Source organism: Typopeltis vanoorti, chromosome 18, assembly GCF_054136105.1.
Source record: "Typopeltis vanoorti isolate ZY-2024b chromosome 18, IOZ_Tvanoo_1.0, whole genome shotgun sequence".
Lineage (NCBI taxonomy): Eukaryota > Metazoa > Arthropoda > Arachnida > Uropygi > Thelyphonidae > Typopeltis > Typopeltis vanoorti.
Window position 1 is genome coordinate 57,812,143 of NC_143566.1, and position 26,897 is coordinate 57,839,039.

Below are 26,897 nucleotides of genomic sequence, written 5' to 3' on the forward strand. Positions count from 1 at the left end.
TTGTGGGGAACAAATCGCGAATTCAATTTGCGAAGGCCCAAACTCTCGGTCAAAATGTTGTGCACAGTTGATTTTGGAATCCCCAGTTCATCTTCAATCAATATCACGGACGATTTCGGGTTTTCTTTGATGAAATCACGCACTTTTTGGATGTTAACTTCGCTTAGTCCAGCTTTTCGTCGTCCTCATGCATTCATCACCGTATGCTTTTTGAAGCATTTGATGCGTTTCGGTAAAACTTTTACCAAGTTTAACACAAAAGTCAATCGCAGCTCTGTTTGAAACTCATTTTCCGGCCGTTCGTTGGGAGGACGCCTCTTGCCTCTGGAGCAAACAAAGCTCGTTACAGTTCTGTTTAGTTTATATAATCATTAAGTAACTCCCTACTGACAATTTTCTTTCAAATTGATCTATTATTTGTGAAGTCTCCAATATTATCAGATCTTAAAATCTGGTCGTTTTAAAGGTTTTTCTAACTCCATCGATCCAGCTAGATTTTGGTCTTTCTCCAAAATATATTCATTTTAATATGCATTTGTCTTGATGCCATGTACAATCTGTTCTGATCTTCAATTAATTGTTTAAGAAATTCATTTATGTATAACGCTGATCTACACGGGTATCGTTATACACACAAAAAAAAAAGGTTTTCTGATAACGCAACACTACATTTATACATTAAGTTCAAAATCCTTATATCCTTATAAGGACTGGCTTAAAGGGGCGAAGCAAGAATGCTTTTCATCTTCCCCGTTATCTGTAGAGGACAGTGTGTGGATAAGGTGTTATTGCGCAATTAAAGCTCTGATCATTGCAGGAGGGTAACAGCAATAGCCGAGCCTCAGTTAGAACTTCATTGACTACAGCACTGCCATCCATTACCCTCCAAGGGTATTGGATTGAATGAATCAATCACCACATCCTCGTCCTAAGTTCAAAATCCTTATAAGGACTGGCTTAAAGGGGCGAAGCAAGAATGCTTTTCATATTCCCCGTTATCTGTAGAGGACAGTGTAGGGATAAGGTGGTATTGAGCAATTAAAGCTCTGATCACGGCAGGAGGGTAACAGCAATAGCCAAGCCTCAGTTAAAACTCATTAGCTACAGCATTGCCATCCATTACCCTCCAAGGGTATTGAATTGAATAAATCAATCTCAATCACCGCATCTCACAGTCGATTGATTACAAAATTCTAAGTTCAAAATTTTTCCCTTTTGATTTTATTGTAATATTGTGATATAGAAAATTTAAAGGTTTGTAACATATATTTAAAATATTTTAAAATATTTCAAATATTTTAAAACTATAATAGAACTATCTCTAATATAATTTAAGTTACATTATATTTATTTAAAAAAAATAAATTATATTGTAAAATTTGGTGTGAAACTACGATATATGTTCCCTTCCTTTCACTTTATCAAATTTTTTAAAACAGATTGAAATTAAAAATATAGGTTCATATTTCTCCATTACACTATTCATTTCATTCGACATAGGAATTTAAATAAACGAAGAGCTTATTAATCTCTCGATTTAGTCTATACTCACAATAACAGTATTAATTTCAATAATTATCACTCTGATCTAGAGAAAGTGGAAATTTCAAACTCGCTCTGACAATTTCAGATGTCGCCGATATTCCACTGCTTAAGCATTGGGAGACGTTGCTTAGTCGTCGTTCTCCTTTTCGTCGCCAGCAGGCATAGAAAAATCATTTCCCATGCTGACATCGATTGTTATCGTCTTACGAAGGTGTAATTAAAGAGCTGTAGTTTCACTTGGAGGCCACCGCGTCCTTAAATTATTCCAACTACGCCAGTCTCCCGCTCTAAAAGAAACTTTTACCTGCGGGAAATCAAAAGCTGGTCATAATTGCCAAGAAGGATGAATGAGTTACATAATTCCCTAGCTCCACGCTAAAATATTCTACGTTCTTTGGAGGCAATTAGCCCATTCGTTGTTGTAAAAGGAGTCGATTAAAGTCCTTAAGTGTGCCCTACAACACTTCTCCCTCTGCTGTTTGCCTATGCTTTGACGGATATAGGATATATGAGAATGAATCCGTTGCAAACTTTATACAAGATGGAGGCCAAGACTCGTTAAGCCTATCTAACCACCAGCCGTAGAGACGTGCCTGGGAGATGTCATGTTCGAGTCAAACGCGAATATCCTTAAACTAAAGAATAATTACAGTGATTGTTTGGAACGGAGGTGGTGGTTATGTTTATAATAAAATTTGAAAGCCGGAAGGAATTTTTGGTAGAAAACTCCAATGAAATATTTCATGATCTTCGAAATCAAAGAGTAATACAAAACCGTCTTCGCATTAGCTATACATTTGTTTTAGATGTTTTAGTTACACGAAGATGACGTCATTGGTAAGCTATATTCACAAAGAAATGTTAGCGATATTTCTAACGTTTCATTTATTCAGAGTACACCATCCCGATAGTAAATTTATATTTCCAAAATAACTACATAATGATATAGATACAACGCATTTGGAATAATTAAAAAAATGTGAAAGTTCGTTTATTTTCATAGGAAAAATAATCATTTGCGATTAAAAATAAATGATTCCTTCATAAATGAAAAATTATTGACTGAAGCTAAACATTTTAACTTAATATAAATATATTAGTTGCTAACTTCCAAATGCAAGCCATTTGCGTTCTCTTTCCCTATTGTGAAATATTACGAGTTAGAACGCATGCAACCATGGAAATTATTATCAAACTGTTAATTCAATTATTTTTATTTTATTATTTTATTAGGTGCGTCCGCGCGGTTGGCCTAGTGGCTTTGCGCTTCGCAACCATATGCCTGGGGGAAGGAGTGTCCTAGGTTCGATTCCCGTCGACGACGTGAGGAGCTGAAGGATCTTCCTCAGCCATAGTCAAGTTAGCCGGTCTTGGGCGTGGACAGCAGGGTTTTTTCCCCAGTTTATCCTGGGGTTTTTCATCCAGCAAAGCAGGCAAACCGGTCTTGAGAACTCAACACTACAGGACATAGGCTACACTGGGGCGTAGGGTTGACCACCTTATCCTGCGAATGGTCTGAGGTCCGATGATTAACTAACCCTCGACACCGTAAGGTAATAATAGAGGGGGAAAAGGAAGATGAGATGATATTTTAGGTGCATTTCACTTACGAAAAGTTGTAAACCTATTGTACATTATTACCTCGGTGGGCTAATGGTTGCGTAATCAGGAAGCCTTGCACTAAAAACAGAAATGGATCCTTTTTTCGAGACATTTCAGGCCTCGACTTGGGCGTTGGACTCCTACAGAAAGTGACCCCCCCCCCGGTTAGGATTCTAGGATATCACGTCACATATCAAGGCATTTAATACTATTAATTGCAGCACGTTTTACCACAAGAAGCTCTTCACAGAATACCGAAATATACGAAAATTATTATACAGATTGTCCATTAAATATAAACACTCACTAATAGCAAAGATACAAGTAGAATTCCCGCTGTACTCAAGGATTTATGGAAGGAAAGTTCTGATAAACACCTAGAACAAAAATGACCTCTGACATGTCCTCTTTATATAACCGAAAAGAAAAAGAACAAATTATTACCATTTGATGAAACATGGGGATTAAAAGGTTTTAAGATATGTTCTTTCTTGGGATTATATCAGTTGCTTTAATATCATTTTTGTTCTAGGTGTTTATCAGAACTTTTCAGCCCCCTCCCTTCATGGAATAGAATAATGTTCCTCTTCCCATCCTTTGAAAAATGACAATTCACATATGCAAGAACCATCATTACACATGCTAATAATATTTTACTTTTTACCCCTCAATTTTAGACTATTTTATCTCAAATATCAAATTCTTACCTTCTCGATGCTCCCGATTTTCCTGGATCTCTGTTATACGCTGCATTTTGTAGTGAAAAGTCATCGGCACAGTTACTGAGATGTTTTGGGAATAAGGTATGTCGCTGGAAACGATAGACATCCTCGAATGTATTACCATAAACAAAGGTACCGAGTAGCGAAGTATGAGCATGAATATCGATGCACATGTCCACTTCTTCGTCCTAGAAAAAAAGTGGAATAATTAGGCTAATTATTATTATTTTCCGATATAGGAGACACCAAAACTTGACCCACTAAACAATCCAAATAAAGTGGATTATTTTAAGAAGCTTGCTTCTTAAAAGAAAGTTATCTTATCTCAAGAAAGTTACGAATACAAAATAGAACTCTCATTGTCATCAATTGGACATTCCTTTTTTTGCTCCTCTACAGAGATAAAGTTGCAGAACGACCACCATCTTAACATAGAAGCAGGAGAATTAATTGCAAATACCGTCAGCAGTATCAAGAACCGAGAAAAATCTAAGACGTCTAAGCTATTATTTGTGCCTTAAGGATGATTTTTATTGAATCTTTACCAAAATGGATAACTACCGGTTCACCCTTCGGTTTTGTCTGACGTCAGAACTCTTCGTTACCCCCCATGAGCGCTTATTACCGCCAAACCTCGACATGTTCCAAGGTTAGATAAATTTAAAAATAAAGAAGAAAGGCAAGAAATGAATCATGCTATTACTCTTATTGTCTTGACTCGCGAACGCTCCTTAAAGTTGGAGGCGTTTGGGTCTTCCAAGCAGAAAATACGATAATCTCAGTCACCTTGGGAGGTGAAGTATGCGATGGGGCCGGTAATTTATTTCTTCCATTGCAATGATTCGTTCCAAAGCGTTCTTTTGGGATATAAATTACACTTCGAGAAAGAGGAATGGTTACCATGTAACATGCGAAATGAAAAGGGTTCCTTTCCCTACCCCTTCTTGGGAATTTGAAGCTCTGTCTGTCTGTCTATGTTGCTCTACTTTCTTACGATGTTGGGCGAAGAGTATGGAAAGAGATAAAAAGCGATCGTTGAATCGATGTTCTCTCTTATAGCTTCCCATTTATCTGTTCGCCGATTTCATCTCAGACAATTCCAGTCATGTAAAATGCGTTTATTTGGTTCGGTAAATTCTTGTTATCGGAATTATCTGTGGCAGAATTAACAGTTTTGCCCAATATTCGGATAGCTCTTTAACGATGATACTAATTTCCATATTAAATATAGGTCAAGTTTAATGCAACTTATGCTAGTGTTTCTCAGCTACTAAGTCTGACATATCCCGGAAATAATCCATGGTGATGACGTCTTTGGCAAGACCTGAAAATTCCAAAGGTGAGTTAGCCATTTTCATATAGAAGTGGAAAGATATATTTTTTTTATTATTCATGCAAAATCTGACCGAGAACACAAGAAGTTTACACAAAGAATTACAATTTCCTCAGCGGTTGCTTTCCTGTAATCTAAATATCAACCAACCAACCAACCTTGATCTCTTAGAGAGTTAGGAAAAAGATTTCAGGGAAACAATTTTTTTCTTTCATTATTTCAGTTATGAATTATTACATATTTATTCGAATTTAGTTATCGTAAATTGTTGCCTTTTTTTTCCTTTAAGTAACTAAGATTTTTCACTGATTTCTTCCCTATCTCCCTTAAGGTTAATATACATTTGATTTGTTTGTATTAAGCGGCATATGTAATACTAAACGTAATATGTGGAAAAAAATGTTCAGTCAAAATTCATCAGGAACAAAAAATCTAATAAATATCTTAATTAATTTTTTTTTTTTTTTTAATTTACACAAAACGCTGAATTAGCTAGTCTCAGATGAAGGCGAAAGATTTTTTTCACTCAAAACGAGACTTGGAACACGGTTACCAGTAATAGACTTGTTTCGTGTCTTTAGGTATCTCTAAATTTAACTTAAAAAATAAAATAAAATCCTTGTCACTTTCATTCCAAAGATTACAAGAGTATATGATAAACTATCGACAATGTATTTATTAAAATTATTTGAATAAGTTAACATTATTAATTAATTTAAAACTGTATATTATAAGAGCAGCTATGAGCAAAATTTAAATAACCATGCCATTAGTTAGTACTTTACTTATAGATATATATATATGTAACAGAAGAAAGCAAATTCAAACTATATTTCAAAGAAAACTTATTTTAGTATTGAATTTTTTGTCAATAGCAATATATGTGTATAATAAACAATAAAATGAAACATTTAATCGTACCTTATTTAGCAACATCTGTTCCATTAAGGTTTTTACAGCCGCTAAAGTAGGATGAGCATAAGGTGAAGGCTCTTGCCAACATCGATTTAAATCTTGTCCAAGTACAGATGTCCTGCAAGATGAATATTTAACTGTATGTCAAAGATATCTTGACTAAAAATAATGCAAAGTAATTTACTCACTCATATCTTTAACCAATTATTTTTCAAGTAGAAAGATAATTTGAAATAAAAGGTGTTAGATATGTTTAATTAATATATATAAAATTAATCATTAAACTTCTCTTTTAAGCTTTATATGTAATAAATATTTTTGATTTCAAGATAAAATAAATAAAATAACTAATTTTTCTAATTTTATGTTTTCTGTTACTCTCTGCTTTATACTTCACTCGAATAGTTAATGATGAGTTTGAGATTTAATTGTACTTTTCGCCTTTTAAAAGGTTTTTGTTTTGTTTACTATTAAACCTAGACAATGCAGTTTTCATTATCTGAGAACCACGTACACAGCGGATGACTCTGTCTCCCAGTGTTCGATTATAAATGATCCATTCTGTGGCAGAATGCTATGACATGGCATTTACTATTATGTGATAAATGGTGTTTATCTCGATAGCGGAACAGTTGTAGCATGGAATTCTTTGTATGTAGACGCGTGGATACGCATGTACACGCTGACGATCATAAAACTTTGTCAATGTGAAGTTTCTTTTACTGCACGACAAGTATTTTATATATTTTTTAAAATATTAAATTACATAATCATTTCCCATATTTATGGAACACGAATTAAGACTACTCTTCTTCATTTGCGATTACTTCATAACGTATTCGAATCGTCCTTAATTTTTTTTTTTTTTTTTTGGCTAGATGGGTGAAGCAAGAATGCTTTTCATCTTCCCCGTTATCTGTAGAAGAAAATGGATGGATGGGTAACATAGAACTATAAGCTCCGATCATAGCTTTAATAGCTCAATAAGGTGTTATTGAGCTATTAAAGCTCTGATCATGGCAGGAGGATAACAGCAATAGCCGAGCCTCGGTTAAAACTTCATTGGCTACACCATTGCCATCCATTACCCTCCCTGGGTACCCATTTTAATCGCTTCGTACAGCATGCATGGGCTACAGTGGAGCTATTCTTATCCCCGCCACCACACGGGGTTTGGTTTATCATTCAACTTCAACTTTACTGACTCCAAGGGTGAAGCAAGATGCTTTTCATATTCCCCGCTGTCTGAATGGATACAGTGAAGGAAAAAGTTTATGGGCAATATGCTCGCCCTGAGAGGGCAAGGGGATTATCGATCATTTCTTGAAATCAGGATGGCTTTAGGTCTTTTGTGTGTTTGTACAGATCCTTTTCATCATAGTCAGTAGCTTGTTGCACCAGTAGATTGGGATGTGTAGACGTTTTTAGGAAATACTTTGCTGCAAGAAACTGAAGGAACGAGTACATATAAGGGATGTCGGTGTCCCGACTTCATCGGAACACCGACATCCCTTATATCTACTCTTATATCTAGTCGGGACACCGATAAACCATGAGGCGTTCAGAATCATACGAAGGCAATTGTTTTTGCACTCGCTGCAGTTTGAGGATATTAGTATCAGCGGCAAGGCTTCATGCTGGCGAAGCGTATGTGATGATAGGACGAATCATCATATTTTACAGGGGCAGTTTGATTCTGGTGTGTAATTTACCGTTTCTGTTTCTTAGGGGATAGAGCTAGGGGATGGCTTTCGATGCTTTGCATACGAGTCCTTGATGTGGTGGTTGAAGGTTAGTCTTTTGTCCAGCAGTACTGATTATCTGACTTCTGTTTTCCAAGGAATTTTGGTGTTAAACAGGAACATGTCCCCTGTAGGAGATACTGTTCTTCTGGAGAAGAACAAGGCCATGCTCTTCAAGGGGTTTACTTATAATCTCCAATTGGAAAACCATTTTTCTAATATTTGTAGGTTTTCTTGGAGTTTTTTGTGACTAGGTGTGGGCGAAGAGATCTGATTAATATTGCTGTGTCTTCAGCGTAGAGGGCCAAGATAGATGACATCGGATTGTGTGGAATATCTGCCATAAATATCGAGAACAGAATTGGGCCAGTAAAGATCCTTGCGGAACACCAGCCAGAATGGGGCGCTTGGTAGATACTAGATATCTACCAATATCCTGGTAGATATCTTGGTTGATTCCGTTTATCATGACCTGAATAAATCTGTTGCTGAGGTATGACTGGATCAACTGTACCATCTTTTAGCGGGATGTGAAAGGTGATGAGCTTGTGGAGCAGACCATAATGCCACACCTTATCGAAGCCTGGCCATATCCAGAAAGGCATCTTCGTTAAGGTGATGCCAATTATAGCCTGTGGTAATATATTCAGTTAGTCTATGGATCTGTTGAGTGGTGCTGTGATGTTGACGGAATCCAAATTGTTCATTTGGGAGGATATTCAACTTATTTACTGTGGATTTGAGTCTAGTGAGGATGACCCTTTCGGCAATCTTTCCCAGGTTTGAAATCAGGCAAATGGGACGATAATTTTGCTGTAGATGTGGGTCTTTGCCTGGTTTATGAATGGGGGTTATATATAAGCAGTTTTTCACGGGGAAAGGAAATATCGGAATCTAATGATCACATTGATTATGTTGGTAAGGTGCACAATGGCTCTGCAGGGTAGTAGTTTAATGCCTTTATTGGTGATGCCATCTGAACCGTGAGCTTTTTTGTTGTTAACATTCTTAATGATCTCGTAGATTTCTGCTGGTGAAGTAGGGACGATTTGATTGGTACAGGCATCAGAAAGTTTTAGTACATGCCTCACATGACGATGAATTTTATACAAGTGGTTGAAATTTAAGTTATCATAAACAGGTCGACACTACCCTTCTAAATTTTTTGCAATGGTTTCTGCCTTCTCTAAATCCTTGTGTACAGGCCCAGGTCCAACTGTAGAGGGAGACGAGATTTGTTTTTGTTTATGAGATTCCTTAAGAGTCCCCAAATAGAGTGATCAGCGGATGAGAAGAAAGCCAACTTATCCTCCCACAGCTGATCCCTGTGGGCTTTGAGGACATCTCTCACGGCTTCGTTTAATCTGTTAAGGATTCTTTTGTCTTGAGGCGTGCAAGTATTGTGAAATCTTTTTCTAGCTTTATTTTTATTTCTGATCAGGTTTATAATATCCTCCGGTAACTGATTTGTTGTGGAGCGAGTTGTGAAGAGGTAGCTGCCGTTATGGCTGCATTAATTTGCTGAGTAAAATTTTGACTGCTGTTTCAATTTCTTGCTTTGAACTTATAGGAAGAACAGGGCCAAAGAACTCTGGGAGTGCTTTTGCTAATTTTTCCCAGGATACGAATAAGTGTGAAGGGGAGACAGGTTGTGTTGCGTTTCCAGCACTGGATCATGATCTGATGACAGTTCGTTTCATGTTCTTAAATTATATTAAAATTTACCATTTTGCAGGATGGCTATACCCAAGATGTCAGCAGCGCCATTCGGGCTGTGAAGAATAGGTTCAGTGGGGCCTACGACAACAGCGAAATTGAATCTTGTATAGTTGGCGAGGATGCGTCTTGTTGTTTGTGGTTCTACAATTCCATGCCGGGTGTTTGGAGTTTAAGTTCCCAGCAATAATGATGGGCTCTCTAGCATCTAGGATGGCATCCCGATCCGTGTGCAGTAGTGTTTTTTTGCGGTGGGTTGTATGCTGCATAAATTTTTAGTCTGCCAGCCGAGGTAGTAAGAACCTCTACACCAGTAACCTCGAGGTCAGTGGTTGGATGGTTGTTCACTCTATGGTGTTGGATATAATTTTTAATGAAGATTGCAGTGCCACCACCTCTGTAATTTGGCCTGTCAGTTCTGTAGAGGTGATATCCCCTAATTTTTGGGGCTGTCCGATGGCATCAGGTGTGTTTTACTTATCAAAACAACGTCTGGCTGAAGTCTCTGAGTGAACTTTTGAAACTCCATAATGTTGCGTTTGAGGCCATTGGCATTCCACACCACAATCTGTAAAGAGTCTGGAGTTAGTTTATTCCTGTTCATCAATAAATGCTGAGAGAATTGTTCGTGTTTCATATAGGAATCTTTATTTAGCAGCTGGTGAAGGATTGGACCAGCTAAAATCCTGTAGCATAATTGCCAGTGAGGCAGTAATAACAGTTATCAGGTTTGAGTATGCTGCTGATTGATTCCGTTCCTTCGTTGTCATTTTGACATGGGCCACGTCCGCATAGGTTGCCTGCCATTGGTTGCTTGTTCTCTTAGGGGCCTCAAACTGCGGCGGTGGGATATCTGTCCAACCGCCGCAATCAATTTATTACAGTCCTTATAAGGACTGGCTTAAAGGGGTGAAGCAAGAATGCTTTTCAGGTGTTATTGAGCTATTAAAGCTCTGAGCATGGCAAGAGGGTAACAGCAATAGCCGAGCCTCAGTTTAAACTTCGTTGGCTACAGCATTGCCATCCATTACCCTCCAAGGGTATTGCCATATGTAAAGGTAAAGCCGTCTCTAAAAATTCGGACGATCCCTAGGCCACTCAATTGTGGGCGAAAGACCATCCATCTCAGCGTTGGTTCCACTCAGTGATGGCCTTCCACTCACCACCACCGAGCAGAACCGCTCATATTCCGAGCATTCACAGACAAAGCCCCTCAGCGGGCCGTGCCGGAGAACACTTTCGCCTGAGACTCAAATTGCTCCCTTAAGGCAAAAACCTTAAGAGAGCGAACTCAAAAACTCTCGAATCTCATCGCCCAAGGGGGGTAACAGCAACAGTCGAGCCTCAGTTAAACTTCATTGGTACAGCATTGCCATCCATTATCCTCCAAGGGTTAATCACTGCATCTCACGGTCGATTACCATGTTCTCAATTTGTTATAACTATCAACTTTACTGACATAAGGGGTGAACGGGAATATGACAAAAGCTTTTCATATTCCCGGCTATCTTGAGAGAAACTGTGAGTGGAGAAAGTTTATGAGCCAATTGCTCGCCCTGAGTGGGCTAGGAGATTAGTCCTCAGTGTTGAATTTTAGGATGGCTTTAGGTCTTTTATGTTTGAAATAATTCATTGCGTCATAATCTGCAGCCAGTTGGATCAGTTTGTTAGGGTGCACAGATGCTTTCGAAAAGAATTTGATTGCTATAGTCTGCATGAAAGTGTAAATACAGGGGATGCAGCTAGACAGTTCGGATGAACCATGGAGCGCCCAGGATCATTCTGAGACATTTATTCTGGATACATTGTAATTTGAGAATATTAGAATTTGAAGTATGACTCCAGGCCGGAGTCATACTTCAAAAGCGTAGGTGAGTATTGGACGAACCATCAGTTTGTATATGAGAAGTTTGATTCTGGTGCTCAGCTTACTGTTTCTGTCTATTAGCAGGTAGAGCTGGGCTATGGCTTTTGATGTGTTTGCACAGAGAGTCTTGATATGGGAGCTGAAAGTCAATTTTCTGTCCAGTGTTACACCAAGATATTTGATCTCAGTTTTCCACGGAATTTTAGTGTTGTAAAGGAGAATATCTTCTTTAGGAAGCACTGATCTTCTAGAGAATAGGGCGACTACGCTCTTCAGAGGATTCACTTGGAGTCGCCATTTGGAGAAATATTGTTCGATTAGCAGTAGGTTTTCTTGCAGTTTCTTGATGGCTAGGTGAGGCTTTAAAGATCTGGCTAATATCGCTGTATCGTCAGCGTATAGGGCTTTAATTGAAGATAAAGAGAATAGGATTGGTACTAGTAAGGATCCTTGTGGAACTCCAGCCAAGATGCGTTTTTGTGTCGAGACTACCCCACACATCCTGACTTGCATGCGCCTATCGTAGAGGTAGGCCTTTATAAGATGAATGATTCCGATTGGTACACCAGATGATATCAGTTTGTATAGCAAACCATAATGCCAAACCTTGTCAAATGCACTGGCTATGTCAAGGAAAACAGCCCCAGTGCATTGATGCCAGTTAAAACCCGTGATGATGTGTTCCACCAATCTGTGTATGTGCTGTGCGACTATCAGAAGCCAAACTGCTCCTCAGGCAGGATATTTAATTTAAACGGAGTACTGAATCTTGAAGTCTGATAAGAATTACCTTCTCAGCAATTTTGCCGAGATTAGTCCTTATAGTCCTTATAAGGACTGGCTTAAAGGGGCGAAGCAAGAATGCTTTTCATCTTCCCCGTTATCTGTAGAGGACAGTGTAGGGATAAGGTGTTATTGAGCTATTAAATTAAAGCTCTGATCATGGCAGGAGGGTAACAGCAATAGCTGAGCCTCAGTTAGAACTTCCTTGGCTACAGCATTGCCATCCATTACCCTCCAAAGGTATTATTAATCACCGCATCTCACGGTCGACTATCTCTGTCTCACCGCCGAGATTAAACGCAGGACATATATGGCGCAGAGGGTGAAGCTTGACGCTTTTTATATTCCCTGTTGTCTGTTTCGGGAGCAGTGATGGGAGAGATTTGTGAGCTATTTTAGCTCGCCCTGAGTGGGCAGAAGTGGTTATTCGTCGTTGGGTGTTAGGATGGCTTTCGGTCTTTTATGTTTCCCGTTAGTCATTACCGTCAGTTTCCGGCTTGTTGTATCAGTTGGTTTGGATGGATAGATGTCTTCATAAAGAATTTTTCTGCTAGGGAGCGTAGTAGTGGAGAGATGTAGGGGATATTTATGTCCCGGTGGATCTGGGCGTTCCTGATGAACCACGGGGCGTCCAGAATCATTCGCAGGCATTTGTTCTGTAGTCTTTGTAGCTTGAGGATGTTTGTCTTGGAGGTATGGCTCCAGGCTGGGGAGGCGTATATGACTGTGGGACGGATCACTGTCTTGTACAGTAGTATTTTATTGGTTGAGCTTAGTTTGCTGTGTCTGTTGATCAAGGGGTATAGCTGGGCGATAACGTTTGAAGCTTTGGTGCATATGCTCTTGATGTGGCTGTTGAAGCATAATCGCTTATCGAGAAGTATTCCAAAGTATTTTGCTTCAGTTTTCCAAGGAAGTTTAGAGTTGAACAGGGTGATGTCTCCTTTGGGGGATGCTCGTCTTCTTGTGAAGATTATCGTTGTACTTTTCTGGGGGTTTAATTGTAGTCGCCAGTCTTTAAACCATTTTTCTAGATTCAGGATGGTGTCTTGTAGTTTTTTGGTGAAGAGAAGTGGTTGACGAGATCTGGCTAGTATAGCCGTGTCATCTGCATAAAGAGCGATGATGGATGTGAGAGGATTTTGAGGGATGTCTGCCATATAGATGTTGAACAGGATCGGGACTAGCAGTGATCCTTGAGGAACTCCAGCGAGGATTTTCCGTTGGGTTGAGACTGTTTCATTGATTTTGACTTGCATCCTCCTGTTGGAGAGGTATGATTTGATCAGGTGTATCATGTTTAGTGGAAGGTTAGCGATGATAAGTTTGTAGAGGAGGCCTTGGTGCCAGATCTTATCGAAGGCCTTTGAGATGTCTAGGAAGACAGCTCCAGTGTGTTGATTCCAATTGAATCCTGTGGTGATGTATTCTACCAGTCTATGGATTTGATGGGTGGTGCTGTGATTTTGACGGAAGCCGAATTGTTCTTCTGGAATGATATTTAATTGGTTGACATGATCTTGGAGTCTGATGAGGATGATTTTCTCAGCTATTTTCCCTAAATTGGATAGCAGGCTGATGGGACGGTAATTTTCAGGTAGGTATGGGTCTTTGCTGGTTTGTGAATTGGGATGATGTCAGCTATTTTCCATGACTGGGGGAAGTGCTGCATTTGAGGATGGAGTTTATGATGTTTGCCAGATGTGCTATGGCTTTGCGTGGTAGTGCCTTGATGACTTGGTAGGTGATGCCATCCGGACCTGGGGCTTTTTTGATCTTGAGATGGTTGATGATGCCGATTATTTCGGTAGGTGAGGTGGGCATTATAGGACTTGGATTGACATCGGGACGATTTACTGCGAACCTGACTTTAAGATGGATCTTGTATACGTGGCTGATGTTTAGGTTATCATATGCAGGACTGCATTGTTTCTCTAGGTTTCTTACTATGGCTTCGGCTTTGTCAGCATCTGTGTATGCAAGGTGCTGTTCTGCTTGCAGAGGGGGGAGGGATTTGCGCTTGATCCTGAGGTTGTTTAGGAATTTCCATATAGAATGATCTGCTGTGGACATGGAGGTGAGCTTGTTGTCCCATTGTTGGTTCCTGTGGTTCTGAATTGCTTCTCGGACAGATTTGTTTAATCTGTTGAGGGCTGTTATGTCCTGGGGAGCACGAGTGTTGTGATATCTTTTTCTTTGTCTGTTTTTTTCCCTTATTAAGTCCATGATTTCTTCCGGGAGATGATTTGGTTTGTGGGTAATCGTGGATACTGTGGCTGCTGTTATGGCTTTATTGATTTGATTGGTGAGGTTCTTTATTGCCGTGTCTATTTCTTCCTTGGCTTTTATATGGGGAACCGGACCAATGTGTTCTGGTAGCACTTTCTTGAGTTTCTCCCAGATGATGGAGGTTTTTTTGGGGGGGGGGAGGTGACTGATCTTTGTTCCCTAAGTGAAGTAGGATTGGGTTGTGGTCTGATGATAATTCGTTCAGTGCTTGAATGCTGTGCTGGTATTTGATGTTGTGTAGAATGGTGACGTCTAGGATGTCGGCTGTGCCAATTGGGCTGTGGTGGGTTGGTTCAGTGGGTCCTGTTATGACAGCGTTGTTTAATCCTGTGTAGCTGAAGAGGATACGGCCATTTTTATTTGTGGTTCTGCTGTTCCAGGAGGGATGTTTGGAGTTTAAGTCCCCAGCGACGATGATGGATTCATTTATGCCTAGTACAGCATCCAAGTCAGAAAATAGCAGGGTCTTAGCAGGGGAGTTGTAGGCGGCGTAGATTTTAAGTCTTCCAGTTGAATTTGTGTGGACTTCGACACCGGTGAGTTCTAGGTTGGAGGTTGGGTGGGGGTGAGTATTCCATTGTGCCTGATGCAGTTCCTGATAAATATGGCTGTACCACCACCTCTGTAGTCCAGTCGGTCGTTTCTGTATAGTGTGTAGCCTCTCAGTTTTGGATTGTCTGCAGGTCTTAGATGAGTTTCATTAATTAGGATGACGTCAGGGTTGTATCTGTGAGAGAATTCTTGAAGTTCCAGAGTCTTGTTTTTTAGGCCATTGGCGTTCCAAGCGGCGATCTGTAGTGAGTCTGGCATTAATCTAGTTTTATTCATTAACAAACATTGATAATATGGTTTGAGTTTCTTTTAGAAATCTTTTTGTGGAGTTTGGTGAAGGGTTTGACTTACTGAAGTCTTGAAGCATGTTTGCTAATGAGGCTGTGATGACTGTTGTCATGTTTGGAAGAATTTGGTCCTGCTGGATATATTTGAATGAGTGGGCTACTTCGGCATGTGTCCTGCTTCGACGGTGGCTTTCCAGACTGCTGGTATTTTCCACTTGTGAGAGCTGGTATTTTGTTGTCTTTTGTTGCGTGTCAGGCAACTGGGGAGCAGTCAACTCAGGTGCCTGTGGGCAGAGTTCAGAGATCTGTTTCCTTTTGTTGTCTGTTTTATTCTTAGGGTAGTGACTGCAGCCTCTGTAGTTTGCCGGGTGGGGGCCCCGCAGTTCGCGCATTTGGCTGGTGAGGTCCTGGGTTTTGAGCAGGTTGCTGTGGGGTGGTTTTGCCCACATTTGAGGCATTTGTAGTCTGCTCTGCAGAGTTTCTGTGCGTGTCCGTACTTCTGACATCTGTAGCACTGGCCTGATGAGGCTCTTTTTCTTAGTGGTTCTGTTGTGATTTTCAGGCCACAGATCGTTGTTAAGTTGTATATGTTGTTGTGTGTGTTAGGTATCTCAACGAGTACTAGGGGCATTGGACTCTTGTCAGCCCGTAGCATTCTGCTAACTTTGACAGGTGGGAGATCGTGGAGGCAGAGGTCTTCAGTAATTTCATCTGTGCAGATGTTTTCTGTTACTCCCCTGAGTACAACTTTTAGGTTTTTCTCCGACTTCAGTGAGTAAGTATGATATTTAATATTTGACTCGTCCATGGTTTTTGTGAGGAGTCTGTAGTCGCTTACTGTGGTAGGCTGGATTTTAACTCTGTCATCTACGTTTTTTGCCCAAGAATAGGCAATTTGGTGGTTTTGCATAATAGGCCTAAGGGCCGTCCAACGTTCTTTTTCCCGTAGAACAATTGGGGGAACTTTTTCGTTGTTGGGCGTGGAGAGGTCAGTGTTGGGGGCATCTTCTTCCATCCCCTCGTTTATCTGAGTCTCCGCTGTTTTACTTTTTTCCGTGCATGGGTTTCTGTATCATGTTTTGGAGTGGAAGCAGAGATTATCAGGTTCATCTTCCCTTCTTCCCCTGATGTTGAGTTGTCCCCTTCTGTGGAGTCGTCTGTCGCTGAATATAGGTTTAGAAACCCTGGCCACTCTACCTCAAATTTCTTCAACAGTTTTTTGAGGAGGTCGAGCGCTAGCTTCTTATCCAACGATTGGATAAAGTCATCGGGACTTAAACTGGTCATGTTTGAAATATTCAAATATATGCTTACCTGAGCTGGATCTCAAGGATTTCCGTATAGCGTATAAACACAAAATATAACACACTAAAGGACTATCGCGAGACCGCAATCACTAATTAACAACACAATCATCAGCTACTTGATTACCTTCGCTTTCCGCTTATATCAAAAATCTGAATCAACACTCCGAATTATTTATAACAACTATTTAAATCACTGATCACAAATATAAACACTTGGCAACCGCCATTACGCACCAGCGCCGAGATTAGATCTTAAAGTTCTTATAAGAACTGGGCGATGGACTGAGTCCTTGACTCTTTATCCCGTCATCTGAATGAAGAAAATCTGTGTGGATGGGGTGTTATCGAGCTAAAAAGCTCTAGTCATGGTTGGGTAACGGCAATAGCCGAGCCTCAGTTAAAACTTCATGGGCTACAGCATTGCCATTTGTTACCCTGGAAGTCCTAAAAAGCGCCGAGATTAGAGATGAGGCTGATCGCATTTTCAACGTAGAAAATGAAAAAAAACTAAATGGTGTCTTAAAGAGTTTTCATATATATCTTGAATTCTAAAAGATTCACCAATATATTAAAACATTTAAATGACAATTAAGGTTGAAAGTGATATTTATATGTGATTTATGACAACATTGTTATCATAAATCAGAAATTGAGACAATCATTTATTTACATTTTTAAAGGAATTAAATGATTTATTTAAAAATACAAAGTGGCTACTCTTGTATTTATGAAGATAATTCTACAAATCGATGCAACGAACTACATTCTTTATTCTGTGATTTTTTTTATATTTTAAATTGTGATTCAAAGAACAGTTTAAGGGACATCAAAAAGTCCAAGTTTTGGGGGGATATTGAAAGATTTAAAGGAATTCGAATTGTGTTTAATTACATATGTACGAACTGATATATATATATATATATATTTTATGTCGAATGCAAACTCAACCACGAAAATCTGTTAGGCCTACAATACACTAGTAACTTGAGTAGGCAGTAAAACTAAACATTAACTCGTAATACACGTTGGTTGTTTTGCACCCAACTCTTCCAAAAATGAACAGTTGAGGGGGGGGGGGGATTGAATGAAGAGGAAGATAATTTGTTCGATGAAGTCAGTTTCCATTTGGTGGCTAGTTGCCGCATGTCTCTCTATATAACATCAGACACCTTTGTTGGTTTACTATTAAAACAGACGTGACGTGATGCTTTCATATCCCCATGGCAACAATACATTCTGCTTCCGTGTTAGTGCGTCCATTAGCAATTTTTCTTCATCTCTTCTGAGATTTGTCAATTTAACTTCGTTAACGTATATTAAGGGACTTTCATAGACAATAGAATGACATTGTCCAGACATCCTCTTGCAGTTTTCCTTGACCAGTTCAGCCGGTAACAATAATGCCATTGGATCGGACAGACATGGGTTCAAATCCAGTCTAGGACAATGAATCTCTTCAGAAAAAAAAAAAAAAAAAAAAAAGGCAAACCGCCTTTTTTTTTTCTTTCGGAAAAACGTCCAGTAAAAAAGGAGACTTAATACGGCAGAGATTTAATTTTAAAATTAAAGAATTAAAATCTATGCCTTTTAAGAGAATTTACATAAACATCGCCTACAAATCTCTTTAATAAATAAATGACATCGCTTGAATGGAAGAATGCTTCGGTAATCAAAATACTGTACTCCGACTTGTTTTCGGATTGGTTTCTGTAAGCTCTACATCCTTCTTTCCCTACACATTATTGCGCCAAACGTTAACTTGTGAAGCGGATGCCACATCAGGCGAGCCGTAATGAATTGCAAACGTAAGAGTTCACACCCTTAAATTGGCAAACATAGTTCGCAATACATTACTGCACTTAGCTTTGACGCACTCTTTAGTGTTGAGGCCAAGATCATTGATAATCTGTTTGCAATCTCGATCTGGAATGCTATTGTCAACATCGAAAGTGGGCGGGGTTCGGCAACATTGCATTCCTTTCTGCTGCTCGCTTTTGAAGCCCTTGGCGGGCTAATCCTTAAATAAATTACTAGTTCTTGGAAACTGACTGACATTGACTGACCGTTAATCTCCTTTCTCTTAGGTATTGCCACCAATTAAACTTTATAAATATTTAACTGGATTTACTCGTATCTAGCCTGGAAATCCAGGGAAGTGGTGATAAATGCCTGAGCACGTTTGTTGCTTTCGACTTTTGAGTCGGATTCCAGCATTTTTTTCATTTATTTATTTACTTATTTATCTAGCCTTCCCTGTCATTAAATCGTTTCACTTGGAATATATTTACCGTTAATTCGAGTACGTGAAGTTTTATAGCAGAATACTTAACACTACGTTAGACGATTAATGCTTTCTTAGAAGACTTCCTTTAAAGAATAGCTTGGAACTGCATTACAAAGAATTCCAATGATTTTTGCTTTTGGCCATTTTGTAAGGCCGTAAATGACTATCGTGTTTCTATGTAATCTTAACGCACTGGTCTCTTCTATACGTACGACTTCTTCAATTAGAAATATTATATAAATTATATTATATTATATTCGAGACGGCTCGTGCATAGGCACTGCGGAACTGCAGCACCTCCAGTTTTTCTCAATATATAAATATATTTATTAATTTATTTATATTTGCTTGTATTATTTAATTTTATCATCAACAATCCTATACAATTCTCTTATTTTGTATAAAAAATAATAAAAATTCATCTTGTAGCACTTAGGAGTACACTAGCAGCACTTTGTTTACCACAGTGTCATATTGCTACGCGCCCAAGTATATGCACGTCATAGTGAGATACGAGCTATTAGCATAATACGGCACTGTCCATCGCGCAGTTCCACTGTTGTTTATATGCAGTTTGCTCCAGTAGTAGAGTGTTCGTAGTGCTTATCGTGTTTACTCCGTCTCTTGGAATATTTGGACATTACAATTAAAGGCATAACATTTGTTGTAGTTTTTATTTTAGAACATTATTGGGGTTATGATAATGGCTTTTATTTTAAAGTAATTTTGAATTATACCAAACTGTATAATTTTATCGATAATAAACAATATATTTTCATGTTTAATTTTTTTTAATTTTTACCATAATTTTGATATTTTATCCAAACACGTATTCACTTTACTTACAGTGTGTATATGAATATTTCGAAAGTTGCAGTTTCCCCCACGATTTCAAGTCATGAGCCGCCACTGGTTATATTATATAAATTATATTATAATAATTAACGTTATAGATATTCCAATAATCTTATGTTTAGTATCGGCATCGAATCTGTTCATCTCTATGCTGTATTTGGTCGCTTATTAAGTATTAAACTTGAACTTTACATTGGCTTTATTAGTTGACCAGAGATTTTTTGAAAAATATATACAATTGTCTACAAGTTTCACCAGCGGTTGTCTGGCTTCTTCAGGACATATGTAATATTACATGGAACTCAACGTTTGCTAGTAAAACAAGAATGGAGTAACACTATGAACAAACCGACGCGCAACATCATAAGCATGGAACGTGGTATATCAGTCATTGTTTATTGAGCACGTTATATAGTTTTTAGCGAAATGAAAATCTGGTAAACTGAGCGAACTTATTAGGCTTTTCCAGATGTCTTTCAGAATTATTCCTTGATTTTTGTTTAGATTTTCTCCAGAGCGGAGTACCACGGCAGCTTCTTTAAAGTATTCTACATCGAAAATCCTCTTCTATATATCCATATAAGGCATGGGGCTTTTATCTCAGTCGATGGTGTGGTTAGTGATCGAGAAGTGATGGGCTAATCCTGAAGTATCTGTTCTGTTGTTTTTCTAACCAGTAAAAAAATCTCAAATTGAAAAATTCGATAGACTTTATGAAAGACAATATAACTCAAGACCGAGTCTCCCTGATGAAAAAATTATTTTTAATCTTTCAGACATTATCAAAACCAGAAGCCGACATTTAGTATGTCGGCTTCTGAAAGGTTTCAACTTCGCTATCACTCCAGATCACATTCCAAAAATTGATTTTATTAGCAACATAGAAAAAGCACACGCTCTTCATTCCCGGAAACAGTAGCAAATGATATCAGATTAAAAAAAAAAAAACCACTATTATTCTTTCAACTTCAAAACCACCCAACCTCAATATAAATCCTCTTGAAAAACGAGCTCTCTCAAACCTAATTTTCTAAAGAACAACAAAGATATAATCATCCTAAAGGCAGACAAGGGTACCTCGACGGTCATAATGAACACCAAAGACTACATAACAAAGATCACTAAGTTAGTTTCAGACACGTCAACCTATCGCTTATTAGATTTTGATCCAACTTTAAAAAAATCAAAAAGAGACTAATAGCCTATTACGGAACATGACAAGTTGGTCTTTAGACTTACAACGAAGTCTGGAATCTCTACACCCACTGACGCCACGCTTATATGGTGCCCCAAAAGTGCACAAAATTGGAGTTCCGCTCTGCCTGATCGTTGACGGAAGAAATTCTCCTACATATCTATTAGTTAAACATCTAGCCCGTCTATTGAAAGAAAACATAAAAAAACCAGATTCCTTCATAAAGAATTCTAAACATTTCACTGAAAAATTAAAAGGCATCTCCATCTTAAAAACAGACATCCTCTCAAGCTTAGACGTGGTTTCTTTATTTACCAACGTACCAGTTGAAGAAGTTATCAATAGCCTAGACAATCTCTACCCGCAAGACACAGCTCAGCTTTTTCGTCATTGCCTCAAATCGAATTATTTCAAAGTGAATGACACAATATATGAACAATTTGATGGCTTAGCCATGGGCAGTCCCTTGTAACCTCCCTGCGCTGATCTGTTCATGGAAAAATTAAAAGCTGACATTCTTTCCAAATTAAATCCAAAGCCGCTGGTTTGATGGAGATATGTAGATGATGTTTTCGTAATTTGGAGAGGCACGGAAACTACCTTATGCGATTTCCTTACAAAAAGAAATTCCTTCCACCAAAAAATAAAGTTCACGTTAGAGCTTGAAAAGAATAGCCAATTGCCTTTTCTAGATACACTAATCAAGAAACCAGAGGATGGACAAATCCAACTCAATCTACCGCAAACCAACACACACTGGACGTTAACTGCACTCCAAATTGACTCTCTATATTGCACAGAAACTCAGCATAATTCATATGCTTAAGAATAGCGCGACCAACATTTTCTCAAAAGAAAAAGATCTCCTTGATGAACTCACTCTCATGTCTCAGACTCTGGTAAACGACGGTTACCCAGGAAATATAATCAAAAAGATTCTTCATAGAAACCCTCCACAACAGTCACGCAATGTACATCGTCATCCCTTATGCAGGCTCAGTGTCAACAAAAATTGCCAAACTCCTGAAGTCTTTCAACGTCAGAGTTGCCTCTTAAACCGGTTTTAAGATCACCAAAGGACATTAATGCCTTCTTCAAATATGCAGGTGTGTACAACATTCCATGTTCCTGTGGATTAAATTACAAAGGTCAAACATCGAGAAGCCTGGAAATTCGAATAAAAGAACATGTAAGAGATGTGAACAACAACAACAACAGAAACTTCAGGATTAGCCCATCACCTCGATCACTAAGCACACCATCGACTGAGATAAAAGCTCCATGCCTTATATAGATATACAGAAGAGGATTTTCGATGTAGAATACTTTAAAGAAGCTGCCGTGGTACTCCGCTCTGAAGAAAATCTAAACAAAAATCAAGGAATGATTCTGAAAGACATCTGGAAAAGCCTAATAAGTTCGCTGAGCTTACCAGATTTTCATTTCGCTAAAAACTATATAACGCGCTCAAAAAACGGTGATTCAGCATAATTCATGCTGAGTCATTGTTTCATGCTTATGATGTTACGCGTCGGTTTAATTTTTTCATAGTGTTACTCCATTCTTGTTTTACTAGCAAACGTTGAGTTCCATGTACCTTTACACATGTCCTGAAGAAGCCAGACAGAACCGCTGGTGAAACTTGTAGACAACAGTATACATTTTATATTTTCCAAAAAATCTCTGGTCAACTAATAAAGCCAATATAAAGTTTAATATTTAATAACTGACCAGATACAGCATAGAGATGAACAGACTCGATGGCGATACTAAACAGAACGTACGCTACTTTGAAAAACCCATATGTAAAAATGCTATGCTACAATGATATTCCAATAATGTTGGAATAACTACACAACATATCTGAATTTATTTGTATCAACCTTACTACAGATTATAAGCTGTATGATAAAAGAAATTATATTAGGTGTAGGAGTAATTTTCATTATTAACATTAAAATATTAAAAATAATCAACAAATTAAAAATAATTTTATAAATATATATTAATTACAATTATATTAATAATGTTTTAGTTTTTATTATTTATTTTAATGAATTACATATTTACATTCATTGAAGTTTGAATCTATGAAAAATATCAATTTAATATCTCCATTTCGAAGCTAACTGCAAGTCGCATATTGCTCGTTATTATGTTTATTTTCTTTTGTACATTATTAATATATTATTAATGCAATAACACTTAATTAATAGACATATGATTCCGTAATTTCAAAAAAAAAATAAATAAGAAATCAAGAAAATAAATAAATAAACGCCAGTAACTAGAGAAGTTTGTGCTGATGGTCCTTCTCAAATAGAAGTGAGTTCCTATTATTTTTAAACTGAGCAGTTTTTGTATACTTGGGATCAAAGGTTAACTGTAAAAATCACGTAAGCACCGAGATATAAAAAAGGTATTCTTTCTGCCAACAGATATTTCAGGATTAGGAAACGACTGAAGTCACATTTGATCTCATGAAACATGTGCAAAATACTTGTGTATGCGTGTAAGTTGATCCACCGACAGAAGCACACACACAAACACCGCTAAGAATACGTTTTCTAACTTCTGCTAAACTGAACATAATTCGATTGCCTGTTTTTGGTCACTAAATATATAATACTCTTCTCAAAAAGTCATTCAACTAGTAAAATAAATTTAGAAAAAATTTTTTTAATAAAAAGTATCATTTGAGTTAAAAGATTGTAAAAATAGGACAAAATTATTTTGATTTTGCTGGATTACTAGTAATAAACTGTGTGTCTGTTTCACACACCATTAATATGCCCCGCTATGATCAGAACTTATAGCCAATAACGCCCATCCAGACATTTTCTTCTACAGATAACGGGGAATATGAAAAGCATTCTTGCTTCATCTATCTAGCCAAAAAATAAAAATAAATAACATTTGTTCACATCACATTCCATTTCGTATAGATATCTATTAGATATTCTCTTACCAGATAAGTTGAAAAATAGAAATGCGAGGTTATTCGGTTTTACATTAAATTTTTATTTCTGCGTCCCTTTCAATATTCATTTATCATGGATCTATCTCATATTTTAAATTTAATTAATTTTTTAAATATATTTTACGCAATGTGATCACCAAATTAACTTTAAACAAACAAGCATTGCATTTGAAACTTTAGGAATAATACTGGGAAGGGGGAAAATAAAAAAAAAAAAAAAAACGTTACAAATTCTGTAATAAAAAATAAAAGTGCCGGCAGACAACCTTTAGGATATCGTGTTGCAGTATTTGGTAAGCCTGGGCAGTTGTCCAACATCGTCTATGCCTAAAAACCAGTTCTGTTCGTAAGCTTATGTAATATTTCTTCTCTCGATGTTTGTCGGAAGTCTACAGTTGTGCTTTAAACCCTTAAAATAATTGGAAATCCTGATGATGCAAGGTTTCCAAATATGAATTTCTATATCAAATCCATCTAGCCATAATCCAGGAGTGACTTGTTCGCTTATGGATAAACAGACATAAATATTGTCTTGTCTAAGATAGCATTTGAATCGAGGCCACTATTATGGAATTAGATATATTAGGCATTCATCTGGTTAATAATAAAACTACAGGAGTCGCAGTTGAACAACCTATAGAACATTCTTGCGTTGATTTATCCGATATTATTTACGTATTTGTTTCTTTATATGTTTGTTAAGTTGTCTACTACTAAGTGGTTCTCACCTGTAGTTTCCTATATAAACGCCGTCAGGATTTAGCATAGGAATGAATTTGAAAGTCAACTTCTCACGAAGAACTTGAGCGACTGGATCGGAACCCAATAGAAAATTCATAATTCCTTGGAAAAACAAAACAATACAGTATAACGACTATTTTAATGGCACCATATAAACAAAAAAAAACCTTAAAATTCTCTTTGATTTTTTTGCAGTTACAAAACTCGACAAAAAACTTAACCAAGTGCGAGTAGTGCCGATAAGATTTATAATACGAATCCAGTTAAGGTGAAAAGTTACTCTAAAAATCTCAAGGTGCATTGATTACTTTAGCGTGTCTTTCAAGATATACGTCGTGCAGTTATGAGAAACTTACAGCTACTGTCTGAGAAAATAAACAATTATTTCACTCGAAGACCATCTTATTTTTTACCTTGACAGACAAATGAAGATGGTGTCTCTCCCGGGTGGATCCTTGCTGTCACTATGACGACCTTTCTCTTCTTTTTCTTGGGATCTTCTTCGTCTGTGCTGTCAGCAGCTATGGTAACCATATCCAGTTTCCGTCCTTGCTGAGCACATGGAGAAAAAAAGAAAAGAAAAAGATGAAAAGTAGCCGTCTGTCTTGAGTTTCTTTACTTGAATCATTTATAGATGACAAAAGTGATAGAATTAATAGGTTTAAAGCAATAATAGTCACAAACGGGATGATTTAGTAGTTTCAAGGGGGGAGGGGGCTGTCCATTTTTTTAAAACTTAAAAAATGAAGGATGTGAAGAATAAAATATTGGTTGACTTAAGATGGATTTTTTTCCCAGAACTTCCGAGAGAAATTTGCGATAGAAATTGTTTAAACTATTTAAAAGAGAGTGAAAAAAATAAATTCTGTGCTATTCATATTTGGAAAAGTACTTATTTCGTGTAGTATCCTGTTAATTCAAAATTAAGTTGAAAAAACCTGTTTAAAACATTTTTACTGTTCATTTTCTATTATTGTTTTCTCATAGCTCCTATCTATAAAAAAAAAAAAAGAGAATAAAACTGAATGTGACAATTACAGAGGAATTTCTCTACTAAGTGTTGCAGGCAAGATTTATGCAAGCATTCTTGAAAAGAGATTGAGAAAGATTATGGGATTATGGAAGAGAAACTTGGAGAAGAACAAGCCGGTTCAGGCAAAATAGAAGTTGCCAAGATTAGACTTTCACTTTATGACCAATAGTTGAGAAACCTTGAGAATATGACAAGAATGTGTATTTAAGTTTGTACATTCGGAAAAGGCATATGACAAGGTGCCAGAGAAAAGCTTTTCAAAACAGTACAATTATATGAAGTAAATGGAAAATCATACAGAGCAATACATAGTCTATGTTTACGTTATTAGTCAGAATTAAAGAAAATACAGGTGGTTTCATGTTAAATCAGGGGTAAGACAAGGATGCACATTATCTCCACTCTTATTCGTCATCACCTATGAAAGAAAGATCACATTATGAAAGAAAGTGGCATCGAGCCTAATATTAGAATTGGAAGGCCAAACTTAGCTCATTGCTCTATGCAGATGATGTTGTACTCCTAAACATATCCAATGCAAGTCTCCGGGATTCTCTAACTAAATTGAATAACAGCTGTAAGAAATTCGGCATGAAAAAATCAGCAATAAAAAGACCAAAATTATGAAAATAGGCAGAAACAGAAAACTTCAGCTCTATTCTGAATGGAGATCGTATAGAACAAGTAAACTATTTCGGCTATTTAGGCACAGTTTTTAGTGAAGATGGAAAATTAAATTTGGAAATAGACAACAGAATAAGCAAAGCTGGTATGGTGGGTAGCTATTTGAATACATTTATGTGGAATAAGAGAAAAATTAACCAAAACACCAACTAGTAGTATACAAGACAGTGTTCAAACCAGTTTTAAATTAAGCATCTGAGAGTTGGGTTAGAAATAAATAACTTGATCAAAGACTAGAGACCATAGATATAGGGTTCTGAGAAAGATTAGGGGGGGGGGAGTTGAATCGATGGCATTAATGGCAGAATAATATTAAAACTGAAGATATTAGAAAGGAACTTGACATCATTAGCATTCAAGAATGTGCTAATCTAAGGTGATATGGCCACTTAAATAGAATGGGTGAAGAAAGGTTAGCAAAACAGGTGTTTGATGGCAAGATGAAAGGAAAGAGATCCAGAGGAA

The 26,897-nt window shown here is 37.6% G+C and overlaps 1 protein-coding gene across 1 annotated transcript in view; it reads right to left on the reverse strand.

Moving 5' to 3' along the window:
- Positions 1-3,850: 3,850 nt before the first annotated feature.
- The window catches only part of LOC150096698 (cytosolic carboxypeptidase 6), a 414,915-nt gene continuing 391,868 nt past the window's right edge, over positions 3,851-26,897 (reverse strand). Inside the window, exons 6-9 of the mRNA XM_090408692.1 lie at positions 25,129-25,267; positions 24,703-24,817; positions 6,124-6,235; positions 3,851-4,057 (exon numbers count right to left, since the gene is read on the reverse strand). Coding sequence (XP_090264818.1) covers positions 3,851-4,057; positions 6,124-6,235; positions 24,703-24,817; positions 25,129-25,267 — 573 coding nt within the window. The remainder of the gene's footprint in view (positions 4,058-6,123; positions 6,236-24,702; positions 24,818-25,128; positions 25,268-26,897) is intronic.